Source organism: Amphiura filiformis, chromosome 4 (assembly GCF_039555335.1).
Source record: "Amphiura filiformis chromosome 4, Afil_fr2py, whole genome shotgun sequence".
In the NCBI taxonomy this organism is placed as follows: Eukaryota; Metazoa; Echinodermata; class Ophiuroidea; order Amphilepidida; family Amphiuridae; genus Amphiura; species Amphiura filiformis.
Window position 1 is genome coordinate 8,310,894 of NC_092631.1, and position 16,277 is coordinate 8,327,170.

At 36.1% G+C, this 16,277-nt stretch overlaps 1 protein-coding gene across 1 annotated transcript; it reads right to left on the bottom strand.

The window, feature by feature from the left end:
• Window positions 1-7,829: 7,829 nt before the first annotated feature.
• Window positions 7,830-15,153, bottom strand: LOC140149683 (uncharacterized). Its single transcript, XM_072171756.1, has 5 exons — window positions 14,205-15,153; window positions 13,499-13,621; window positions 11,773-11,916; window positions 8,933-9,066; window positions 7,830-8,080 (listed from the first exon to the last, which is right to left on the bottom strand). The coding sequence occupies exons 1-5, from the start codon at window positions 15,092-15,094 to the stop codon at window positions 7,983-7,985; spliced, it is 1,389 nt and encodes a 462-aa protein (XP_072027857.1). The 5' UTR covers window positions 15,095-15,153; the 3' UTR covers window positions 7,830-7,982.
• Window positions 15,154-16,277: the final 1,124 nt, after the last annotated feature.

Genomic DNA, 16,277 nt, shown 5'->3' on the forward strand with positions numbered 1-16,277 from the left:
CTACCCCTTAATATTGTCATATTTAAGCTGTTAGACATTACCTTTTCCTCACAGTTACTGTGTATCTACCTGACAACTAATGATCGCTTTGCTTTGAAATAATACTAGAAAGTTAGAACAATCACTTAAATACATTTTGATACCAAGATGAATTCATTTTCATGAGTAAAAGTTGAGTTATGGCAGTTACAAATTTCCCCTACCCCTTAATATTGTCATTTTACGCTGTTAGACATAGAAAATTTACCTTTTCCTCACAGTTTCTGTATATCTGCCTGACAAATAATGGTCGCTTTGCTTTAAAATAATACTAGAAAGCTAGACCAATAACTTGGATATATTTTGATACCAAGATGAATTCAATTTCATGAGTAAAAGTTGAGTTATGACAGTTTACATTTCCCCTACCCCGTAATATTGTCATCTGCAGGCTGTTAGACATAGAAAAGTTACCTTTTCTTCACAGTTTCTGTATATCTGTCTGACAACTAATGGTTGCTTTGCTTTAAAATGATACTAGAAAGTTAGAACAATCACTTAGATACATTTTGATACCAAGATGAATTCATTTTCATGAGTAAAAGTTGAGTTATGGCAGTTTGTATTTCCCCTACCCCTTAATATTGTCATATTTACGCTGTTAGACATAGAAAACGTACCCTTTTCTCACATTTTCTGTGTATCTACCTGACAACTAATGGTCGCTTTGCTTTAAAATGATACTAAAAAGTTAGAACAATCAATTAGATATACATATTTAATTGAATTGAATAGAATTAATACCAAGATGAAGTCATTATCATGAGTAAAATATTGAGTTCTGATGATTTATTTTCCCTACCCTTAATATTTTTCTATGTTATGCTGATATACGAGGGAAATCAACATCAGTTTTTGTTGGGTTTTTGGTTTTTTAAACATTTTTGTCTTTTTCCCAGTGGTTACTCACGTCCTACACATAAATATTCAAAATACTACATCAATGGAAACTTAACGGATTTTGTAAATGGAAGTTGGTGCAGTGTAGTGACATATTCATGTACATGTACACACACATTCATCCCCTCACCCCCACACATACCCTATGTACACCCAGCACCCCACACACACCCCGTCCCACAGACACCCCAACGAACTCATACATATTATAGTGATTGGAACTGTTACAATAATGTTTCCTTTGATATGCTTAACATTAAAAACAAAATAAAACATTAAAATTTAAATTAAAAAAATAAAAATGGAAACTGAATCAATTTTGAAAATATAAAGTGGTATAGTTGTGAGATTTGAGGCCAATGTCAAACTTTACACATATGGTTTAAAAAATCAGATTACCACTCATTTATGGACTATATACTTCCAAATATGCTCAAATGAAACCTGTTTGTGTTTAAAAATAATACTAGAAAGTTAGGTAAATCATTTAGCTACATATTGATACCAAAATGAATTCAAAATCATGAGTAAAAGTTGAGATCTTGGAGTTTATATCTCCCCTACCCCTTAATTTTGTCCTATTTTTTTGTGATTTTATGCGATTATACGTCCATACATAAAATGACCTGTAAAAAAAAGTGATACCACAATTTGAGTCCACTACCTACCTAGCAGTGATCTAGAGGGTCCATACTTACTACCTATGGTGTCAAACCTTGTATGTAGTGGGGGGTGAACGAAGTCATTTTTTGAGGTTGCTGCTCCTGTACTAAAAGGGTGGAGGCGTGGCATTTTTCGTGAAAAAAGGAAATGATAATGATATTTTCAAAATGAAGATGAATAGGTGCACCTTTCACCTTGCATAGTTCAGTCTTGTTTTAAAGCTTGGTTCTTTCTTTTGAATTTGACACCACAAACAGGTTTTTACATCAATTAAATAATTTTATAGTCCATTAAGGGATCCAAAATGAGCGTTTATTGCGTTTCGACAGTATTTTTGTGGGACATGAGAGCACCTCAGACCTATCGAATTGCATTCTGAATACGAAGCATGTCTTTCTGATATCAAATAATTTTCATTTTTAAAAATCACAATATAATACAAATTTTATGACAAATTATAAAATTTGATATTTTTCAAATTTTTGATATATAACAGTCCTCGAAGTAAATTATATAAATCTAATGATATATTCTTAAAGCGTATGTAGCAGGGAGAAAAGCCGACGGTCAATTGAAAATTTTGACCTTTCATATTGAAGATATGGATTTTTTTCCCATAAAGACCTAATTTTTGTTGGTGTTTTGGGAAAAAAATCCATATCTTCAATACGAAAGGTCAAAATTTTCAATTGATCGTCGGCTTTTCATCCCACCTACATAAACTTTAAATATAAATCATCAGATTTATAAAGTTTACTTCAAGTACTGTTAAATATCAAAAATATCAATTTTTAATGATTTGCTATAAAATGTGTATTAAATTGCGAATTTCAAAAAATCAAAATTATTTGATATCAGAATGACATTCTTCGTATTCAGAATGCAATTCGATATGTCTGATGTGCTCTAATGTCCCAAAATAAATACTGTCCAAACGTTCATACCCCAGCCCTTAAGCTAACGCACTTGCAGAGTCACGGATGTGAGGACACTATTGAAAAAGTTTATACTAATAGCATCGATAATGTATTATTGTTATTCTTTCTATTGTTCTTAAACCCGTTGGCGGCGGAAGTAGGGGAGGTGGACACACACTCTATTTTTTTCCATGGGGGACGTAAGAAAAACATACAGCAATAATTCTCCAGCCCAGCAAACACAAAAAACGTTTTTAAAACATTTTAAACATGTTATATTTTGGGTTTGGGTTTGATGTGTTGATAATAGGCTAAATGTAAGGTGTATAGCTGCAAACTGTATGCTTTAATAGGGTAAGAGTTGTGCAAAAACTCGAATACTTTCACCCAAAACAGTATAGCCATAGGGTGCCAGCTGGCACTGCCAGTCCTATCGTACTTGTCGCCGGCTCAACGGCACACCATGCGATCAAACACAAATTCATTTACTCAAATCTAATTTCGCACCGACATCTACAAAGTTTCTTATGTACCATGGACAGTAAGAGACTGGAATGATTTACCCCATACCATAACTGATATTAGCAACCCAGATCAGTTTAAAGAGGCACTACACAACTACTTCAAAGGAAGCTAACATAAGAGACTAAACACAATTTACGCATGCGCCATAATCCTACTCGTTTGTCTTCCACCTGGGATGTTTAGTAGTATCATAGATTAATTCCTGGATTCGGCAGCTATAATTAGCATGAAGCCGCATTGATATGTAAATAGCGTATTGTTATTTAAATTTGTGCCCAGACGTATTGAGGGCGACAGTCATGTTATCCAGACGGAGAATGGTTGCATATGCCGGGCATGTCAAATTGCTGAGTGAAGGCTGATAAGCACCTTTCTGTATAGTTTATAAGCTAGTATATTTTGTGTACCAGTTGGTTATAACAAAAAATTAGTATCATATTAAATATATTAAGTGTATAAACTTTGAAATTTACATGAATTTGAAGAGCAGAGCTTCGAAATCTAGCTAAATCAGGTGGTGTGAAATTCTGCTGCGTGACCCCTCTGCGTGGTAGAATTATATTCATAAAACATTGAATTTAACAGATATCATGGGCAGCCAACCACGATTTATCAGCATCTAAAATATATGTTAATTAACAAAGATAAATAATAAAGAGTACAAATGGCAATTAACTAGTAAACAAGCCTGAAATCTTAAAATGTTGCCACGTGATTTCCCGAACACATGATATGTCAACATGTGACCACTATTCAGAGTTACCGTAAATATTTGGAGTATTGTTGCACGGCTTGCATAGTCGTATAGTCAACTGTGCATTTCTTTACCTGCGTATAAAATCAATAATTCATGCTGGGAGCCAAGTAACATTCTGTCTGCTTAGTGCAGATTGGTATTTTATTTTACTTGAGAGCATAATAGAAATACATAAGACGAATAAGGCGCCATGATGGAAGGTCAGGTCGGGTATCAAAGGTTATTGTAATTCAAATACTACTTGTATTTAACACCTTGCCTCTGTCACATATTTCCTTCATATTATTGACAGCAAGTCCTAATTTTGACTTTGCTATTGCAAAATGTCATTTCATATCAAATTAGTAGCCTTTCTTTGAAAAAACATATCACTGGTGCCTGATGGGAATACCCGTCCGCCATTTCATTAAACTGGATCGTATTCGCCTGGTTTGTGCCCAGATGTATTGGGGGTGCGCTATACTCTCATTGAACAGGCAAAGTTCGCAAAACTAACAACGTTGTTATTTGCCAATATCAATTAACATGATCCAAGGGTCGAACATGAATTATTCATAACGGATCGATAACTGGCCTCACTTTCTAGCTAGTAAACCAGCGGAACAAAAAGGTTTTGCGTTGCTAATAGAACAACCGTGAATTTAGTGTCACCCCCTTGGTAGTATCCAGAAGAAGAAGAAGAGGAAGAAGAAGAATGAACATACTGCAGTTACTGTCCGTTTTCCTATACACAATACACAGTGCTCTCACCATTGACGCGCGACCTTTACAAATAGTGTATGTTAGAAGTATATTGCATTTGCCTAGTTAACATCACTGTGAGAAAAATAACCGGCCAATATTTAAACTATTCTCCAAACATCTAGCAAATATATTTCTCTAACATGACCTAAAATTACAGCTAGGTTAGATGTTCAGAAATAGTCGCACTTTCGTAGAATATGAGTGAGGGCAAAGCATAGCTAGCTCATACTAGAGAACTCCCCGTGTTAATTGAATGGAGATTTGACCGAAAATATTGAGCTATATTGGTAACGGACCGCTCCGTTCTGAAGGATGCCACAAAAAAAACGGTACAAGCTACATTTAAACTATTCTATGAAATTCTAGAAAATATAGTTTTGTAACATGTCCTAAATTTTTAGCTAATTTAGGTGTTTGGAAATAGTCGCACTTTTGTGTTTTAGGAAGGATATGTAAACGACAGATAACACCAAAAATATGAAGAAATTATTTCCAAACCGTGTTAAGTCAACAATCATTATGTTGCTCATTTTCAAGAATGCTGGTTAACAAAAAGCAGGCCATTGTCTCATTTCGTGAACAAAGGTCTACATACCATTGTTTCCTTGCGTTTCCTTTATAATCAGTTACCCAACTGAAGCTGTATTATAGCACCTCATAGCGATACCGCACATATAAAACAGACACATGTGTACAACCAGAGAAGATCCGATTTAATCAGTTGAGCTGTTTCAATGAGTGTTATCTTGGTTTAATAGCTTTTAATGGGGTTTAAGTCCTGTAAAGGTCGAGATGAATTCTACTGTTGACATGACTGCATCATGAAACTTCTCGTGGTAATATCAAAATATGCAACTTTTATTCGAACTAGTAAAATGTTGTCTAATTTCAAACTAGTGCAGTATTTGACGCTATAAAGAATCTGTTTAGCAATATATATTGATTATATATACACATAATAGAGTATACAAAGTGGTCGGTGTTACCTTCATAATGGATTAGCACTGATTCCTGGAGTTACGCATTTAGACTGTCTCTTTTCTCTAGTTTTTCATGATGTTTATTAAAATGTACGAGCAGAGGACCTTATATGATAAATGTCGGGGATAAATGTTTTGGCCACAGGTGCATTGAAGGAAGATGGTCTTATTTCATCACACGCGGACAATTTCCACCCTACTAGTAGGGGTGAAATACTCGACCGGCGGTTGACCGCCGGTTTCGTCCGGTTACTATTGTTCTAAACAATGAGAACCGGCGGTCAACCACCGGTCAAGTTTTGATACCATCCCTAAGGTCCGTATGCAAAACACAAGTTAGACCAAGTCTACGACTTTAGACCTGATCTAACTGTGGAGATTATGTCCTATGGATAAGGAACTTTTTTGGTATCTACATACCTCATTCTATAGGTCCACAACTTATAAGTTCCCCCCTAAATACTTATTAAAATAAATCGAAAAATATTTAACGATATGCAAACATGTAAAAAGGTATGGATATCCTTATTTGTTTTACACATATGGACCAAATTATAGCGGCACACGTCATTGCGTTCAGTCACAATGGTTCATTATGTAAACAAAGAGACCGATTTAAACAGTGTTAAAAGTTGCATCTGAGTCCATAGGAGTCAATTCTCAAACAATACAGTCAGCCAGGTCTATTCATGCATTCGTTAAAGAAAACCTGACTGCTATGGACTCGGTCTCTTTTCTTACACAATTAACCATTGTGACTGATGATGTATGACGCTCTAAAGTGGTCCACATGTGTAAAACAAATAGGGCTATACATACCTTTTTTACATTTTCATATTTCGTAAAATATTTTTCGACTTATTTTAAAAAGTAGGGGGAACTTATAAGTTGTGGACCCTATATATTATTGTAGATTCTGTGAATGGCAAATATATTTAGCCTAATACTAGCCAGGGAATATTAGATGGCTGCAGTTTAACTTTTGGACTTTGTTTGGAGTAAAGGAGGAAAAAAGAAGAGCGATAGCCTCCCTATGGCTAACTTCAATAGTTGGAACAGGTGTAACGTGGTCTAACGGACCGTAATGACAAAACATGGTCTTTCCACAGATTCTAAATTCTCCATTCTGATGGAGAATACGTGGAATGGATCAGACCTTAAGTCGAATATATGATTGCATACTATTAACTCATTTATAAGTTAAATATCTAAATTTAATTGTATACATATGATTATAAAGAACTTTATTATATATTTTATACATTTTAAATTTTTAAATGGCGCGATTCAAAATATGCATATGAACAAAAAACCCTTTCCGGATTAGTTTAGTTGCTTATGGTTAAATACCACTAATAGGAATGTGCGACGCATGGAAATACGACAAGGAACTATTTGTTTGTGTGGCATCTAAAAAGACTGCTTTAAAATCACTGAAATTGACCAAGTTATATAGCCAAAAAAGTACATTTTGGGTTTTGATGCTTCGAAATGGTATATTTTCTCTCATTATATGACATTTGTTGTAATTTTACCAAAATTCATCCGCACGGCATCGGTTTTTCGTAAATATTTGCCCTACCTAATTGGAATTTTCAGCTTTGAGGGCGCACTGCCATTTTAAGGTGTTTACGGTTCAGTGCGTTAAAACAAGAAAAGTCTCAGGTCAACCTATGTTGGGTATTTGATCATTTGGTATTTAAATCATCTGTGAGAGTTATGAATGAAGAAATTTCGCCCGAAATTAGCCATTTCCCCATTGAAAACCATGTAATATATAATTAGTGGAATGAACCTTATTGTAAATATTTCATGTTAAATAACTAAGGCATTCTAGAGGTACGGTTAAAAGCCATTGCTGCAACAATCGTTCAAATTCAGCTGAAACGTTGCTGGGCTTGTCCAACATGTCATAATAGTTAACGTGCTAGAGAACTTTTAGAGGGTTCTTGTTTTGAGATTAAGATATCCGTGCCCAGTGAAATAGGATGCGGTAAATTTAGGCTCCATAGAGGCCAAAAACTGAAAATGCTCCGATTTTTATCAATATGGTCTCAAAGTTTTCTTGTGTTGATAGTGGTCAATATGGGTCATTGGGTCTGACTTTAAGTACAAAGCATTCTAGACATTGCAAACCTTTTCTATTTTGTTAATTTTGTGTTTCGTTAAAATCGGAGCATTTTCCAGTTTAGTATATAAAATATCGTTTAAAATGTGAGTAATTTAAAACATATTTTCGTCTATTGGAGCAAATTGAAATTCACAATATGAATCGTGTCATTTACGAAAGGTTTGCCAAAATATTATGGTTATTCTAGAGATACAATGGGAATGCTTTAATTAGCCCCTTTCAGAACTATCAAACACTTAGAATGGATGATAAAGACTTACAACTAAAAAAGAAACAAAACCAAAATCAAATATTTTGAACTGGTCCAACGCAAGATATTAAAGCAATTATTTTTTGCCCAACATGTCGTTGATACCCCCGATAAGACCTGCATCGTTGTTATATCCTGCCCCACCAGCCTGGGCTTCCTCGTCCTCCACACAAGCTGGAAATAAACAAAAAATAGTCCATTATGTATTAATATAGCAGATTGGTGGTATCACAATAGATTTCTCTAAATTGGTGGTATCACAATAGATTTCTCTAAATTGGTGGTATCACAATAGATTTCTCTAAATTGGTGGTATCACAATAGATTTCTCTAAATTGGTGGTATCACAATAGATTTCTCGCGGGACATTTGATTGCTACAATGTGTTTACCGTATATTATGAACATTATGACGATATATTGTACATGAACCCCTGACTATGGGACACGCAGGATCACCACAGTATGAGTGACTGGCTACTGACCCCATAAGTATTAAGTTGTACGAGGAAGGTGCCCTCTCATGTTAAACTATTTAAGTAATCTTAATTAGCATTTTTCTTTGGTGAAGCTGTTATCTTGAACATTGAAATAAATTGAGATGCTTTATTCGATCGGGTGTACGGTTTATTGGTGATTACAGACATGCGTTTTAAAACGCATAAGTCAAAATGCAAGTACGAAAATGAAACAATCCTTGCTATAATGCCCATTAATTGACCAATCATTCACTGAAATATCCTGAACAAAAACCCATTTCAAGTCTGAGTGAATATCATTATTAATATTTATTATTATCATTATTATTACCCAGGAAGTACGATTAAACTCAACGTAATTTAGGCATATCTAATTGAGTGTTTCTTCCAACTATTGTCTGTTTCAACTCCAATAACACTTCATTCATTCCTCTGGATCTTTGGATATATTGTAATAGGTACTACTATTAGTATTTTTTCTAAATTCTACGCAGGAGAAAATGCATGAGGTATCACTGGAATTGGAACATGTAATCTATTACACGTACCTGTTCCTTTCAAAGTAACCTTGCATCCCTTTTCTTCGAAGAACTCAGCCAAAAATTTACGGTCACGGAAGTCCGGATGGACTGGACATGCACCGCCGAGATCCAGCAGATTCACGGTTGTTCCATGATCAGTCCTGTTGAAAGTTATAAACAAAGTCAATTGTAAATGGATTGAGCAACCTTCTCCACAGTGGTGTCGACTCCAGGCAGAGAATACTAAAATAAGAGAGGCGCTACTTCGATCGCAAAAGTAAGGACAGTGTGAGTTCAAGACGTATTAGAGTCTGTCCGCCATGCCAAAGGGTGTCTCTCAATAGGTTATGATATTAATGAGCTATATTGTGACGTAGGCCACAAAAAGGCGGCGTATGACTTATCCTATGAGGTTTAGCAGAATGATGGACAGCGATGTATGGGGTCATTGGGGTATAGCCATTGTGCCCATTTTAGGCTGTTGTTACAGGACAGCCTGTTTATACAGACTTCACTGAATACATGGGAAGAAAACGATGAATATCTCCTGTTATTTTTGGTTTCTATAAAAACCCATTGTAAAGCTTGTACTTAAATATATGTGTTGAAAGAATATGATAAGCTTCAATCTGCGTATTGAAAACCATGCCTGCGTATTGAAATCGAAAACTGACCAAAATTTGTTTTTTCTGAAGTCGTTAACATTGCTATGCGTAGCCACCAATATCGTATTTTCTTATACTTAGCCTGAGTCCTTCGGCCATTCTCTCGAAAGTATTAAACATGACGGAACAAAATGGTCATGCGCGGTATTGAAGAACTAGTGGACTCGCCCTACTACCATGGAGATTTTTGCCATGAAGATATCGGGGTGATGTCGCTATGCGCTAGCCTGTTGTCAAGTTTTTGTAACCATATTTGGAATCAGCATAAAAATGCATTGAAGTGAGCACAAACAAGCCTATGCTGTTCAGTGGTGCTTAAAGGGGGGGTAACCCTATCTATTTAGGATATGGATTGTCTTCCAACTTGCATACAATTGAATATATGAATACAAAAGCCACCTAAGTCCATACTTTGGCCAAATTGAGTTAAGCATGGGAAATTGTTGCTATACATAGGCCTGTCATATGCATGAAAGAACAACTCAAATTCATCCTCTGTGTCTATTGGGCATGTGAAAAATAGCATGTATGAAAGAATCACCCAATTCCATGATTTGAGTCTTGTAACACATTGATTGAAATCCAGTATGTATAAAAGTCCACTTGTAACACATTCATTGCTAGAGAATGACTTTTGAACAAAAAATGGGTTTAATAAAGGAAAGTGTGTGGTTTATATTACATTGCAGAATGCTTATCAACATTATAAATACCTGTGTGCTTTATTTTGTATTATCTTACTAGTGGTAATCTCATTCTAACATTGTTGTCTTTGTATATGATTCAAAAACCACCTAAGTCCAAAATTTAAAATGAACCCTACGAAGTCCCTGAAATGCTAATCGTCATACCTAATACAGGTTAATCCACTCATTTGCACGTAAAACTTACCATATTGACCAGGTAAATCTAACTGAAGGAATTAAAATGATACAGGTTTTTCTCTCAAAATAACTTCGCATGGACTTAGGTGGCTTTTGTATTCATGTATTCAATTTCAAATATCGCTCCCTTTATGCATCTATGTGAGAAAACGAGAACATTTTTAGCGTAAATGTGAATAATTAGCACAATTAGCAAGCCAATACGTTGGTACGCGTGAATTGCATTATGGTCCGGCCTCTAGACGCAACACTTTCATGACAGTGCTGTATGCCTGTTGAATGCTTTCCCATACCACTACGCCCATCATTCTGGGGACAAAATATCTCATTCTTTTTATTCTAATTCGACCCTGAAATATTTCCTTTTAATTTTGTGTATATTATTTGTGTACATTTCACATCGACAGCATCATCCCCCCGATCTTTTTCATTTTTGGTGAGTTTTGGTATTATTTAATACATTATATTTTTCTCATTACCATCCTGAAATTTGACGATCCAAATCAATGTATTTCCGGAGATATCAAGGAAAAACAGGCTAATTATGGTATACCACTTTTTGATTCTGGGTAGGAAAGAATGAATCCGTGAATTTGGTCCATTTTACTCCCATACCGTTCGATTTCGATCAGTTTTACTCCGCATGAAATATAGGTCCAAAATAAAAGAGGGCGCTATAATAATATTACTCTTAAAACAAAAATAAAAAAATAGATAATGGGCGAAATAAATAAAATGCAAGACCTTATATTGTCAAGAATGATACGAGGAACATGAAAAAAAAAATGAAATGGCATGCCCCTACTACAAAATTAATTAATTAATTATTTAATTAATTAATTAATTAATTAAGAATAAAATAAAGAAAAATATTTTATTTCATAAAAGAAAATACGGCCCTTTAAGATAGCTCTTGCTATTTTGAGAAAGTATCTCAAAACTTGTATTTTTTACGCACGTGGATCCTGGGCTATGTTTCTCTACCGGAAGTAAGTTTGTACCTAAATTCCTGCCTTCCTTCAATGTAATATGCGTATTACAAAACAAGAGATACTAGAGAGATTGCGATTTCCAAACGTAGCATCGAACGAACGTGGAATCTATTCAAAATTCCGTCACAGAGGAGTGGTTTTGAATAGATTGGAAATCGCAATCTCTCTACTACTTCTTGTATATTATTGCAATACGCATAATTTACTTCAGGAGGAAAAACTCAGGATCTCGTTAATATTAGATTTATTATTTACTAGCGGGACACCTAGCTGAGTAAATGGGAGCATTTGGTTACACTCAGAACACAAGTAGTTTTTGTTCTTACCCATCTTCTTTGTAAACCTTGCACCTCATTTGGGATGTATCATGACCATGTATCTGCCCGACAAATCTGGGATGGTCACTTTCAAGATCTTCAGCAAATTTGGGGAAAGTGCAACACTTACTAATCTCTGGTTCAGCATAAGCACTACAGAATTAGAAAATAAACATTATAAATCAGAATTAGATAATAAATATTATAAATCATTACAAAATTTACGAGTGGATCATACGTAGTAGTAGATAAAATGAATTAGAGTTTTAACTTCAACACTACACTATTTTGCGCTCACCAGGAACGTTTTCACTAGTCCGACTAGCGTCTTCAGCAGATGGTGATGCTGTGATGATATCATATGACGTCATCAGTGAGAGATATCCCGATTATAGACAAGATATCATCACAGCATCACCATCTGCTGAAGACGCTAATCGGACTAGTGAAAACGTTCCAGGTGAACACAAAATAGTGTAGTGTTGAAGTTAAAACTTTAATTCACTACAAAATTAAGTGATAATTTTTAATATTTAAATAATAATTATATTACATTTATATATAAATTGTTTAGTGGGTCACGTGACACATTTGACCCACTAAAATGAGTTAGTTGACTCACTTTATGTGTCATTTGACTCACAAAATAGTAAAGAGGGTCACTAGGCGGACAAAAATGAATACTAACGTAAGTGAGTCACATGACCCACATAAGTTTTCTTATGTGGGTCAGCATTTCCGCCAAAATTTCCCATCTTTTCACATTACGTGATCCTCCGCTATTTTTGTTTTGTGTGTTTGGTCATCTTGAATGCAGTCGCGGTGATTGTAGACACCAGAATTTATATTTATTCAATCACTGGCATGTTTAATGACATCTGACCCTATTACCGCAGTAAACTATGCTGTATCTTTGTAAGCTTACAGTAAGCTTAACTCGGTTTCCACTTGAGGAAGCGTACTGATATTAGTAGTTCAGCTGTATACTGAACATAAAGCTCTACCTTGCTGATCTATATTGAACACCCACAAGTGAGAACATTCTTGAAGAAAATGATGATATTGATGTCCGTAATCACACACACCCCCTGCAGCCAATTAAACACACCAAACACAATGGTGCCTGGTGGGAAATTTAGCCTCGCTTTCAAATTCGGACTGGACCCATTGCCATATATTTCATTCTAGCACCTATAATGCGTGTAGCTCGCCGATCGTATTATTACCATGATTGGCGGAGCCTCACGCAGCTGGGATGTACAAACAAGACGTAAGACGAATAACGATATGCACACAGTTTATATGTCAAAACGTAAGACGAACAGCGATATGCACACAGTTATACGTCACTGATTCAATGATACGCGATGTGTTTAGCCATCACTCGATCACTTAAGGCTTAGACTTTCACGTGGTATTTTGGTACACCACTGGGCATTACAATCATGCAAAAATTCGAGAAAAAAATGAGGGCGTCGCTGTGGAGCAAATCTCACATTATAGTTTTAAGTGTTATGTTGCGGTGAGTGATCTGATCTCGTCGCGTAAGCCGCAAGGTGAAACACTTATCTGGTTTTGGTAGTCTTATTCAAAGTAGAGAGATTGCGATTTCCAAACGTAGCATCGAATGTACGTGGGATCTATTCAAAATCCCGTCGCAGTAGAGCGGTTTTGAATAGATTCCACGTACGTTCGATACGTACGTTTGGAAATCGCAATCGATCTATTATCTTACCTCATAAGCCGTATACACACCGTGCAGCCGGTATCACGGTGGTACTCACATACCAGGTTCCCTACCTCGGGAGTAGGAGGCTTGATATTAGTGCAGGTGTCTGCTCCGCAAGAACAAACATGCCTGTGGAAAGAACAAAGGATTTGAACTTTTACGTTTAGAGTAGAATCTTAGAATAAGAAAATGTTAATGATAATATTTCCTACTTTTCTTCCAAACCTTACGATTTAAAGGAATTGGCAATAATGCTCAATACGCAATCGAGAACAAATAATGCAATTTCAAAGCTATAGGTAGGGCTGTTGTTGAGTAGAATTTTCATTGTCAACAATCATCAAATCTCAAGATCCGACGTCGACAAGTTGTCGACCCGTGTTGTCGACAAAGCAATACCTCAATAAAATATTACTTATTGCTTATAAGCATCAGAATACTGGGATTGCGATGGAAAGATAATGCACTACTTCATGACTTACGAATGAAAATAGAAGACTGATGCAGTTAATTCATGGTAAATAATGGCGATGTTAAGCTTATCTGTAATATTCTTCAATGACTAGATTTTGTCCACACTTGGTCCATTCTTGTCGACAATCAGGAAACTTGCTTTGTAGAAAGCTAGCAGACGTTGAATTTACATCAATCACCTACCTCACTCAAGTGTAAATGTTTTCTCCATTGTCTTATGATTTCACAATATACTTACGTGTCGTGTTGTATTGGCGGGAAACCATGTCCTCCTTGCGTTGGTACGTGACCTTGTCCACCGTGTCCGCCCTGACCTCTCCCTCCGTAACCTCCTTGCTTTGATTGTTGACCTTTGCGACCGTCTGCTTTCTGCTTCATTGGGTGACCCTTTATGAAATTTCCTCTCTGCCCCGGGTGAAACCCATGTCCATCGTACACGAATTCATCCAGTACGGGTGGGTGACCTTGTCCGCGTTGTCCTGTCTGCATTTTCTGGTGAACTTGTGGGCCACTCCATGGTTTGTGCTCTCCTTGAGTCGGGTTTTTCTTGCCGCCTGCATGTCCGCCTTGGTAAGCTGGGCGAAGTTTTTTCAACTTCATTGGTTCTTTCATTAACTTAAGTTTGGCGTCCATTATACCTGCACCGATTCCTTTAATCTTTCCTGTGAGCGGTGAGTAAAGTTGTCCACCGTGTTTCCCGTCCATTGGTAGTTGACCATTCCCGTCATTCTTCTTTGGTGGATAACCTTGTCTACCGCGTCCTTTCTGCTTTGGTGGGTGACTTTGTCTGCCTTGTCCTCCCTGCTTAGGATACCCATATTCACCATACCCGTGTCCATCCTTTGCGAGTGGATGACCCTGTCCGCCTTGTCCTTTTTGCATTGGTGGATGAACTCGCACGCCGTCCCATGGTTTTTGTTGTCCTCCTTGCTGCGGTTTAACCTTGCCGGTTGCATACCCACTTGGACGTTCTCTTCTAAACTTCAATGGCTCTTTTGCGATCTTACGTTTGTCACCTTTCTGTTTTCCTTGTTTAGTCTTTTCTGCGAATGGTCCAGCAGAAACAAAGGCATCGAAGACACATAGCCCGATAACAGCAAGAAGGAGTAGCTTAACAGCCAACTTCATATTGGTGGTAGCAGTTGTCCTCAAATTACTTTAAGAATAATTTCTTGTTCAGTAACAAAAAGCTACTGGTGCACTGAAATGCTTGATGACGACTAAAGTAATAATTGTTTTCACTATAAGTTTATGGACAAAACAAAGATCCACTAATGAGACAATTTGTATTTAAATAATTATCGAGAGCAAATGAACCAAAATGATACGTCCAATAAACGTGGAGGTTTGGATACGTTTTAATAAACAAAATTTCGTCAGGTTTGTCAATGTAAAACAACGTGATACCAGTAAACAATGATCATAATTGGCAATCTTGATCTGACAATCTTCCATAGTATAGTTTGAGTTAATGGTACATGTATAAGTGATTTGTTTTGAAACAATAATAATTATATATGATAATTAATGAGTGTGTCGTATTATGAAGACTATATTTCATAACTGAAGGGAAAGATGATATTATGATTAAAATTTATTTGGCATGTTAAACATAAGAGTATAAAAGAAGCAACAAACACAAAAAATAAACAAAAAACAACTAAACTCACTCTGCACCCCCACATGGGATGTGTAGGGGTGGGTGGGTGGAATGTAAAAGGCTGTGCTATCTGCACAATGTAATAGTCCAATACATTCCCATAACAATTGTGCAAATCATGTTAAATTCGCCATATTTGGCAGATATACAGTACTTATAGCGCTTATTATTATTAACTTTTACACAGAGGTCAAGTTCAAAATTGCTCGGTCTTGGTTTAAAACACAAGCAATGTGTTCCATTAGTCATAAGGATTCAGAAAAAATATAGTTTGACCCATCTACGACGAACGGTTATGGAGTTAATTTTGGCACCGCATGGAGCAAAATTGATAAAAATCGTTGAAAATAGTCCCAAATTAATATTGGCCTTTCCATAATAACTCAGAAAGATAATAGTTTGTGCTATGTAGGATGTTTCGTTACCCCAGTAACACATCAAAATCGATACCTTATTGAGTCGCATTGAGGTCTATTGAATCAATTTGACCGTGACAAATTGTTGTGTTACCTGGATAAAAAACACCCAAGATAGTTAAAACTATCATTTTTCTGATTTCTTGCAACAAGACAAATAATTTGAGGCCAGTTTCATCAAAATCAGAGCAAATTTCATTTTCGCCTCCAGCGGGGGCAAAATTGGGCCTACGTC